At 42.6% G+C, this 10,253-nt stretch overlaps 1 protein-coding gene across 1 annotated transcript in view; it reads right to left on the bottom strand.

Moving 5' to 3' along the window:
- Positions 1-662: 662 nt before the first annotated feature.
- The window catches only part of RRN3 (RRN3 homolog, RNA polymerase I transcription factor), a 28,010-nt gene continuing 18,419 nt past the window's right edge, over positions 663-10,253 (bottom strand). The window contains exons 14-18 of the mRNA XM_046666931.1: positions 9,330-9,514; positions 7,371-7,479; positions 4,701-4,853; positions 3,664-3,751; positions 663-2,544 (exon numbers count right to left, since the gene is read on the bottom strand). Coding sequence (XP_046522887.1) covers positions 2,383-2,544; positions 3,664-3,751; positions 4,701-4,853; positions 7,371-7,479; positions 9,330-9,514 — 697 coding nt within the window. The 3' untranslated portion in view covers positions 663-2,382. The remainder of the gene's footprint in view (positions 2,545-3,663; positions 3,752-4,700; positions 4,854-7,370; positions 7,480-9,329; positions 9,515-10,253) is intronic.

The following is a 10,253-nucleotide window of genomic DNA, read 5'->3' as shown; positions in this document are numbered from 1 at the left end:
ACTCCTACCCCAATTGAAAGTCTGCTTTTCGGTAAGAGGGATAGAAAATCTTTTGTTTTCATATAATTCCCAAGGAGATTTCACAGTTTACGCCCCCCCCCCCATAGATATTCCTTCAAGCCCGTACTTTTTTCTGAGGAAGACTGTTGCTAACATGTTGCCAATCTTTCTCTTTTCGCTTGAGGAAGATTGTCACTGTGTTAACACCTGTGGCCAATCTTCCTCTATTTTATGTGGGATGCCGCCACAGCGTGGCTTAATGAGCAGGATGCCACCACAGCATGGCTTGATGAGCAGAGTGTAGGTCCGTGCCCAGGGTCCGAACCTGTGAACCCCGGCTGCTGAAGCAGAGCGCATGAATCTAACCACTACGCCACTGGGCCAGTAAGCACGTACAGTTTTTTGAAGAAGCGTTTGTTTTCCTTGGCCCAGTTCAAGCTTCAGTCGCTCTCGGCAGGGTGTGATCGAGGAGGGTCCTGACGCCTCATCGCACCTGGAAGCTGTTCTCATCACCAACAAGCAATTCAGTTTCGAGCAGTTGCTATCAACCTGGCAAGGTTTTCGCCTCTTTCGTAGTCAAGTCTCAGCTGCAGTTTTCTGTTGCAATACGGTGCTTTAACACAGTGGATCGGTAAAAACCACACAGAAATCAAAAGGCCATCTATGTGAGAAGCCTCTTTATTGTAACTCCCTTTACTGGCATAAGACCAATAGTTCCAGATTAACCATGTCATTGTTTTATTTTCACAATGGATATTTTTCCCCTCAAATTCCTTTGAAATTAAAGACTTATTTGTAAATACATCCTTCTACATTAAAACTACTTCCCAACCCACAGAGACCCCACTTACCATTAACTCCTATGGACACGTTTTCATTTACTCATTTTATCCAATGTACAACAATCCCACCTTCTTGTCAACAGTTAATAAAACAAAGAACCTAAAGGTTCTAAAATGACTTTTCACCAAGTCAGCAAAAGAAAATCATCAATATCCAAAACTTTTTAATGCAATAAAATTTTGATTTTCAAAAAACATCTTTGCAGACTGAAATTCAACCTCTACATTGCCACCAATATAACCACACAGGAGCATACAAAGTCCTGGGAAAGAGAAAATATTTCATTACAAAATACTTAGGATCAAGAAAATACTGCTTGCCTTTAAATAAAGAATAGGAAAAATGGCATAAATATGTTGAAGGATGTCCATTTTCACGAGTAACAAAAAAGTACCCAAGTAAGGAATGAAGCTAAAATACACATGAGCTTCAAAAGACTCTAGCAGTGCTTGCACAAATGTGATAAAGCGAGGTTGTTTAGACTCCTCTCTGTGTTTGGTTATAAAAATACAAAAAGAGCCTCGCCGCGAGCATTTCACTGGCTGAAATCATGACACGGACAGCCAGCAGACAGAGACGACAGCTGCAGCCTCGGCCTACTATTGCCAGCAAAACCATTCCACCAAATAACCTAAAATTCCCCTCACCTCCCGTTTGGACAAAGCAGTTCTCAAAACGACCAACTGGTTTTAAAAAAGAAAAAACCCAGTGCAGCATTCCACTGCAGACGAGCAGTACCCGCTCTCACAGCACTCTCAGGAGCCTCAGGGGAAAGGCCGTATGCTGTTTTTTACAGAAGTCCAACCCCTTTCTGGGTCAGTGTGAATTACATTCACCTGGAAATTCCACTTGTCTTTTAAATCCATTTTTACACTCACAAGTGATGATTTGTCTGATTTTGTTTCCCTAAATCCTCTCTCTCCTCCCTCCAGGCTTTTACTGGTCTCTGAAGTCCCTGGAGATCTCCTTCAGTGCCAGCTCCGACCTTCAGCATCCAGGACCAGCTCTGGCCATCTCCCCACGATCCTCCAATCTTCTCTGCACTCCACCACTGAAATCCCCACACACATAGACAGTCACAGCACAGGGTAAACAATGTACCCAAAATAAACTCATTCGAAAAACTTTAAATAGTGTCCTAGAGGGTTTTTCACTCAAAAGAAATCATATCAACAAAGTCCAGTGAATATGGCTCTGACAAAAGCCCACGTTAAAAATGCAATCTGTTAAAATAGACTGTTGCCGATAGAAATTTCACAACAACGATGTCAAAAAGCTGTAACACACACAAGAGTATACAGTAAATAAAGAAGCCGAGCCTCTGACATTTATCATCCGCTGTAAAACATTGCACATGATATTCAGTCTTTCCTGTTGTCTGCACAGGAGCAAAAAAGAGAAAGAAACGTCTGTTCAGGCACGAGAGCAGGTCTAAGTTGAAAGGAAGATGCCTGAGGCACGCCCTCGCTCTCGTTCAACACAGCGCTCCAACAGCACGACCCCTGGGCCTGAAGGGCACGACGGGGAGGGAGGTATGCCTCAATCACAGACCCTCGCGATCAGCGGGGACTGGTCCGGCAGGTATAAGACAGGTGGGGAGCCCACACTACTTGACGGACTTCGGAAATGTGTGTCGAAGGAGCTCGGTGTAATCCCAACTTCACCTTTCAAAAAATCATCATCTTCATCTTCCACCGTCTCCTGCATAAAGAACAGAGATTATTAATAAGATCACAAGTGGGGGTTTGAAAACCTTTCAAGAATTCCCTTCCTCAGGAATGTGCTACTTCTGGATGAAGGTGAAGAAATCACCTTAATTTCGAAAGCTCCCTCTGATGCCCACTTCTTTTTATGAGCCACCTACACAATTGCTGATGACACGTTACAACTATTTGTTTAAAGTCTGATTTTTTAAGATTTTAAGATCAAAGAAGGCAGGTAACAAGAAATGTCATTCTTGCTCATGTTATAACCCTTCTATGTAACACAGTGTGAATGAACGAATGAATGTGTGACGCTCCCCAAACGCAAGATATAAAGGAAAACATGAGTTTTCCAATGATTACTTATGAAAAAAGACAGGCACATTAACACTGACATCTATTGTGGAAATAAATGTGCCACAAAGAAATGACAGTGACATTTTTTATTATTGGATTCTGATTTTATTTTTTGGTAATAAATACATTTTTTTTGGTAAAAAACATTTTTTGGAGCTGCCTGAGCTCCGCCTGAAGCGCCCTTGGAGGGTGCGCTAAGGACCCGCATCTTTACCACCAATTCATGGAGATCTACAACATCAACACTAACTTCTGGGACAAGGAAATTTGAGAGAGTTACTTGGTGGTAATGATCCAGCAGTGAAGATCTAAACTTATTGAGCTGATTTTTAACTAACCTTCACTTCCCGAAGTCAGCATGGGTATGTCTGGTTTAAACAATTCACGAAAAAAACTAAAACTCAAGGCCAGCCCTATGGCCTAGTGGTTAAGTTCGGTGCACTCTGCTGAGGCGGCCCGGGTTCAGTTCCCGGGTGTAGACCTACACCACTCATCAGTGACCAAGCTGTAGCAGCAACCTACATACAAACTAGAGGAAGATCAGCACAGATGTTAGCTCAGGGTTAATCTTCCTCAGCAAAAAAAAAACAGAAACAAAAAAACTCCTTTCGTAAGAACGTAATAACCTGAGCTGGGAATTCTGTAAAGACAGAATGAACGCCACGTAGAGGTTTTTAAGTGTAACACTGCATTTACTATTTTACTGTGATCCACAACCACAGAAGAGATTCTTAGGAAGTGTGCTCAGTCACAAATTTACCTTTTTAATGGGTTTCTTAAACTCTTGAAGCTCTTCTGCACTCACGTCTTCCCATATCTGATAAATAGGATCAATGAATTTCTTGGACCTGTCAACAAAGATCACATTTCAAAATCAAGGTAACTCTGCAGCAAAGGTCAGAACATATTTAGCTCTTTTCTCATAAGACCCATTACCCAAAACGAAGAAGTGAAAGCAATGGCTCAAATAAGCATCACAAAATCCACTATGTAAGTCCTGTAATTAAGCGGCTCACTCTTTGTTGTAAGAGTCCATCGCTCATAGTGGTGGACTGTTACACCCACTACTTCTCATCTTTTCATGTTCAAGTGAAATTATTCCTCAACTGTGCAAAGATGACAATGAGTTATAACATGTCCAAATAAAAGCAAAAGTAGATTATTCTGGAGCTTCCTTTTTTATATTCCTACAGCAATTTACTAAAAACAAGTATGGGAAAAAAGACCAATCTGGTTTTAGTCACCCAAGACTTGGGGGATCAGATAATCCCAAACTGCTGTGTTGCTAGTGAGGAAGTGTAATGAGCAAAACCCTATACGAATGCAACACTGAGACTGGGCTGGCGGTTCTTCAGAATTACCCACCCAGATAAACCACTTGGTTTTTGTTTATCCTATGCAACAGTATGGGTGTGGTCTCTAGAGGAAGGAACAAGTCACTTGGCAGAAATTCATGAGCCAAGAAATGGCAGCATCCTTCCCATTCAGGCACCTCTACCCACTTGCCCTTGTATGTTTAAACCAACAGGTTTAAGGAAAAATGAAAAACACTTGGTATCCATCTGGGTTCCCACTGAAGTAAAGATGTGCAAACCCCAGTGCGTCTCGGACGCTCGGGAGCCTCGAACAGGAATTCTCTACTTTCAGCTTGTGAAACATGCAAGATCGTGAGACTCTACTAAACGGCCAGGAAGGGCCACTCATGACAAGGAAATCCTAAACTCCCATCTTGGCAAAAGCAAATACACATCACATTTAAATTCGCCACCGAAAGGCCAAGTGTCTCAGAGCACCCACCTCTTAAGCACACAAGGATCAAAGGGGAAGAAGGTGTCGAGTGGGTTTGTGCAGGTGTGCACCGAGTCCCCTCCAGCTGTGCTCCTGACGACCGGCAGCATCTGGCGATTGTTCCTCTCGATGATGGTGTAGCAGAAGACCAGCTGGTACTTACTGCAGGACAGCAAAACCAACAGGGATGCAGGTGTTAACATGCGGGATTGCTCTGCATGGACGTGCCCGCTCACGGGTGCCAACTACACTGACCACACAGATACAGCCAGACACGACAAGCACAAGGAAAAAGAACATAAAGCAGAAAGTAATGTTTTTAGGGTGGGTAGAGTTCTCTGGGCCTACAATGTACAAGTTCGCTAAGGAGAAAGAAAATGTGGCCATCACTCTAAGAATATGAGCATGAGCTTGGATTAATAGGCTCACTAAAAATGTGTTCAAGGTACAACTCTTTCACTTTGCAAAATCATACAGCTGTCTTTACTTCTTTATTTTCACTGTTTGTAAGAGAATTAGTGGGTTAGTGAAAAGGATTTACTGAGAGAGAACAGTGGCTGTTGATGGAGAGACAGCTGCTGGAATGAGGACTGCACTGCGGGAGGGACAAGGGGCTGACTGAGTCACGGTCTCAGCAAACGGTACAGAAAGCAACAGGCATAGTGAGTGAAGAGTTAAACAGACAGAAGAACTCATAGCAAAAAACAGCAGGATCATGCTATCATTTTTCTGGTGGTTACGTCCCTCCATATGACTTAATGACCTTAAAAATCATTCACGGGACCGCTTCTTTGAGACGAGGATGTAGCTCACTTCTGCCGACTCTCTACCTTCCACCCTCCCTCCCATAGTATTCCTGCAGCGATTTATTCTCAGGGTCTCAGGTCACTATTGCCATTTTAAGCAACATATGTCTCTCTTTGTTCCATTAGCCAAGGATCACATTTGACTCCTTACTCCTGCCAGGAGGGTAAACTGGCAAAACCAAACTGGAGAACAGTTTGCACTATCTGCCAAAATTGAAGGGCTGCATCTCCCACGACCCAGCAACAGCACTTCTGGGTATGTCACAAGGAGCATGTGCCTGTACACACACCAGGACACACATACGACAATGTTCCCACTACTGAAAAACTATCACAGCTTCAATCCCAAAAAAGAATAGACCAAAAAAAAAAAAAGAAATTAAACATTGCATGGCAGTTAAAATCAAAATCCAGCTGTATGAGTCAGTACAACTTTCGTAACCATTAAATAAGCAAAAGCAGCAGCTACAGAATGATACAGGAATTCCCTGGCACAGACTTGACTTCCATCTCTTGCTCCGAGCCTCAGATCTTACTGCTGACCTCCGCTGCTACACCAACCGCAAACCTACAGCCTCTCTGACCATTCTGCCCATCAGCTGCAGCCCTCTTCTCCCGCCCCAAGGATATTTCAGGGGCTGGCCCCGTGGCCGAGTGGTTAAGTTCGCGCGCTCCACTGCAGGCGGCCCAGTGTTTCGTTGGTTCGAATCCTGGGCGCAGACATGGCACTGCTCATCAAACCACGCTGAGGCAGCGTCCCACATGCCACAACTAGAAGGACCCACAATGAAGAATATACAACTATGTACTGGGGGGGCTTTGGGGAGAAAAAGGAAAAAAATAAAATCTTTAAAAAAAAAACCCAAATATTATAAAGAATATTCCAGGGGGCAGCGGTCTCTTCTTTGCTTTATCCATCCTTTGTCTTCCAGCTGCTTCCTAACCGCCAGCAATGTGCTGGAACCTTCCACTCACTAAATGCTGTAACTTGTTGATTCCTTTTCTTAAATCTTCATTATCATTTTTGAGATCTCAAGAGAGATCGACTACCTTGAACTAGATGCCCAGCAAAGGAAAAATAAGGTTGCTGAATGAGAGCAACAAGCCGTCTAAAGAGAACTGAGGAATAAAAAAGGAATTCTTTTTGTCATCTAATAGAACAGACTTATGTGTTGAAGATTTTAAGCTATGACCCTACCCTGAATATCCTGATTAAATGCCCAAGTTCTCCAATTCATTTTCTACATGAGACAGAATCAGCAAACGCCTACGAAGGAGCCAGACTGCCTGCATTCAAATCCTAGCTCCGCCAGTCTAGCTATGACCTCACACAAGTCATTTAATCTCTCTGGGCCTCCATCTCCTCATTGATACACAGGGGTTAATAATACAGTCAGAAGATTGTGTGAAGACTGAGTCTGACGTAAAGTGCTGGGAGCAGCGCCAGGACACGGCAAACAGCGTGCATCTGCGGCAGTTCCGAGGTCTGAGCTCACACAGTCCTTCATGAGACCAGTCTCCTATTGCTGGATGTTACCTCATGCCCGGTCTATTTTTATTACTATTACAGGAGTCACCCTGATAAACATTTTGGTTTGTACCTCTCAGCTTACTAGCTGCCTTACTTAATTTCAATGTCCCCAGGCCTCCCTCTTGGGATGAAAAGTAACAGCAATTTCCGGTGTCACCAAAGGATAAAATCAACAGCTTCATGCAGTGTTTCCTGCAAGTACTGAGTTATTTGTTTTTAAGCATTTTATTGTTGTTTATTTTCTTGATTAATATTACAGAAATTTAATGGAATTCTACAATACTAACATTAACATAAATTTACTTTTAAATAACTTCCATCAATAAAGCACAAATAACCTACCTTGTGATTGCGGCGAAAAAGTTAACTACGGAGGGCAGGCAAATCTTCAGAGGATTTAGCTGACTCATTACTATGCGTTCAAAATTCAGACTTTGAAGATACCGCAAACCTTTGATTAAAAAACAAAGGACTTTTAAAATGTACAAACGTAACAGCCTAAGATCTCTTTTTAAAGCACAGATTATTTCACTCATTAAAAAAGATTTTAAAAAGTTATTTGCAGAAATGCTTTAAATGAGTAGGTGGTCACACAACGTAGAGCCAGAAGAATGTCACTTAGCCGCATTCGTTTATGACTAAGCCAGCTTTTCTAAAGACAACAGTTTTTCCTCCTTAAAGACCAGGAAGTAAGTGCACACTCCTAGTGGGCTATAAGCTTGGGTAGGAATTTGGAATTCAGATACACGTAAGCTCAGCATATGCTAAATTTACAGAGAAGAACCAAGGCCATATGATCTGACTTCAGCTAAGGCTCATGAAATCATTATCAAGAAGCTCAGGCAACAGAGGGAGCGCCCGTTCCCTAGAGGCAGGAACTGTATGGTGTGGAGTGTCACCCTCCTGAATTCCAAATATATATTCGTGCTATGCACGTCTATATGCAAGGAACACTTGCACGTCTTAAATGATCAGTGAAGTCGAGCATCTTTGTCAAGTGCACGTTAGTTGTTTGTATTTCACTTTTTTTACAAGGAAACTATAGGGGTAGAAGGAAAAATTAGACACAACTGTCCTGAAACTAATAAATATAATTCTCTCCTGTATTAGTAAAAGACACCATACTTATTTTAAGAGGAAAGCAGAATAATTTGTTTTTAAATATATTTTCTTAAAAGGAGATTCTCTGATGTGCATTTTGATAAACGTGACTAAAAATGGGATGCTTACAAGAAACGTATCCTCTTTAAACAAGCAAGACTCTTACCCTTCATTTATACAAAGAACAGCAGAGACTTTACTTATCTTGTGATGAGACCCTGTCCTACCACCAGTGCATACAACTAATTTTAAGCCCCACATCTTTCTAGAAATATATGGGATACAGTAAATACATATATTGCAACATATACAAATTTCAGTGTAGAGGTGTGCTGATTTTGACCCTGAGAAGACACTAGGCAGTGTCTGGAGACAGTTTTAGTTGTCACAACAGAGGGTGGGGAGAGGGTAAGGGATGCTGCTAACCATCCTTCAATGCACAGAACAGCCCCCCAAACAAAGGATTATCCAGCCCAAAATGTCAGTGCAGAGGTTGAGAACACTGGTTCAGAGGAAATAGCCTTTGAATTATTTCATGAAAATTTGAATTATTCATGAAAATAAACAATTTAAATTGACTTAACTGAGGCTGTTCTTGGGGATTATCTTCAACTAAAATACACTAACCTAATAAACAAGCTTCCTTTGGTAGATGTAAATTATAAACAACTCCGCGAAACTAGCAAAACTGAAAACCAGTAAATAAACCCAAGACTTTAGAGAAAGGAGCTAAGTGTTAGGATCACAAGCTCTAGAGTCATCCTCACCTGGCTTCAGTCTCTAATCTTGCCAACAAATTACTTCCCGGTGCTTTGGTATCATCTGTAAAGTGGGAATGACACCTGCCCTCACCAGGCTCTTCCAAGGACAAGAAAGGGCACACAGGGAGCTCTGAGCACAGACGGCGCTGGCACCACACAGTGCTCAGCCACACCTCTGAAGAGCACCTTCACACTTTCAAATGCCACCCTTCCAAGCGGAGGCTCTCAAAGTCCAATCCAGCAAGGTTAAATAGGAGGCTCGGGGGGTTTTTAGGGGACTATGACCTGCTTGAAAGTATTTGTAAGTTTGAGTGCACGTGCAGTTTTCTGAATCCATAGTTTTCATCAAATTCTCAAAAAGGTAATGAGTCTCCATTCTAAAGGGTAACCTGTACTCAAGGAAAATCCAGTTCACACGCACCAACCCCACATCACTGACCTTCCTTCAGGTTTCCACTTAAAAGCTGCTTGTGCCTAAACACAAAAGTGTAGAACACAGCTTGGCAGGCTGAATAAAATGGTCCGTGGAGAGCGACATCACAAAACGCCTTTGTTCCCGAATCCTGGTTATTAAGGTATATGTGCAGCCAGTTAACCAAAAGATCTAGGCATGACTTTACCGTGCTAGAGGAAAGAAAAATTCAAGTCAATTTTACTTGCTTCATAAAAAATTAGAGTGACAAAAACACACAACTGCCTCTCACTACAAATGAGGCAAAGTCAGTCCACAGGCTTCTTTATATATTACCCGTGGGCACAGAGCGGAAGCAAAGCGAGGAAGGAAAGAGACGGGCGGGTGGGCAGACAGCCTACCAATGACAGAGTGGGGCACACAGGCCTTCTAGGAACAGGTGGCCCCCAAGAATGCCTGAAGTCCCAAGGGATGAAGGACAGTTTCTCCTCCTCAGCTTCTCTGATGGCCTCCCAGCCCTCTCAGGGGGATATGACCAAAGAACAAGGCACCAAGACCCCACAAGAGAAGACGGTCTGGCTGACTTCATTCCTAAGGGGATCTGATGAAGTCCTGCGGTCAGCCATTTAGGACAGAACCGCCAGACAGCTTTTAGTTGCTGGGGAAGGGTTTTTAACAGATCCTTGCCCAAAGAGATCTTCATGGATCACGAAGAAATAGGCCCAGAGCTGGCCTCCTAGACAGATCTTTCTATTACCTTTAAAAGGGTTTTTCTTCAGCTTTAACAGATACAATTGATTCAGAATGCAAATGAAAAATGACAAACCTATAAAAAGAACCAAAAGAGTATACAACACTACACTATCCACGAAGACAAACAGATCTTCATGTTCAAGTGCAACTAAACAGAAGACAAAAGCTTTGCCTGTGAGGTCTTCTATCTAAAAAGGG

The sequence above is a fragment of the Equus quagga genome, chromosome 7 (assembly GCF_021613505.1).
Source record: "Equus quagga isolate Etosha38 chromosome 7, UCLA_HA_Equagga_1.0, whole genome shotgun sequence".
Lineage (NCBI taxonomy): Eukaryota > Metazoa > Chordata > Mammalia > Perissodactyla > Equidae > Equus > Equus quagga.
The sequence above is the reverse complement of the archived record's forward strand: the minus strand, read 5'-3'. Positions and strand labels throughout refer to the sequence as shown.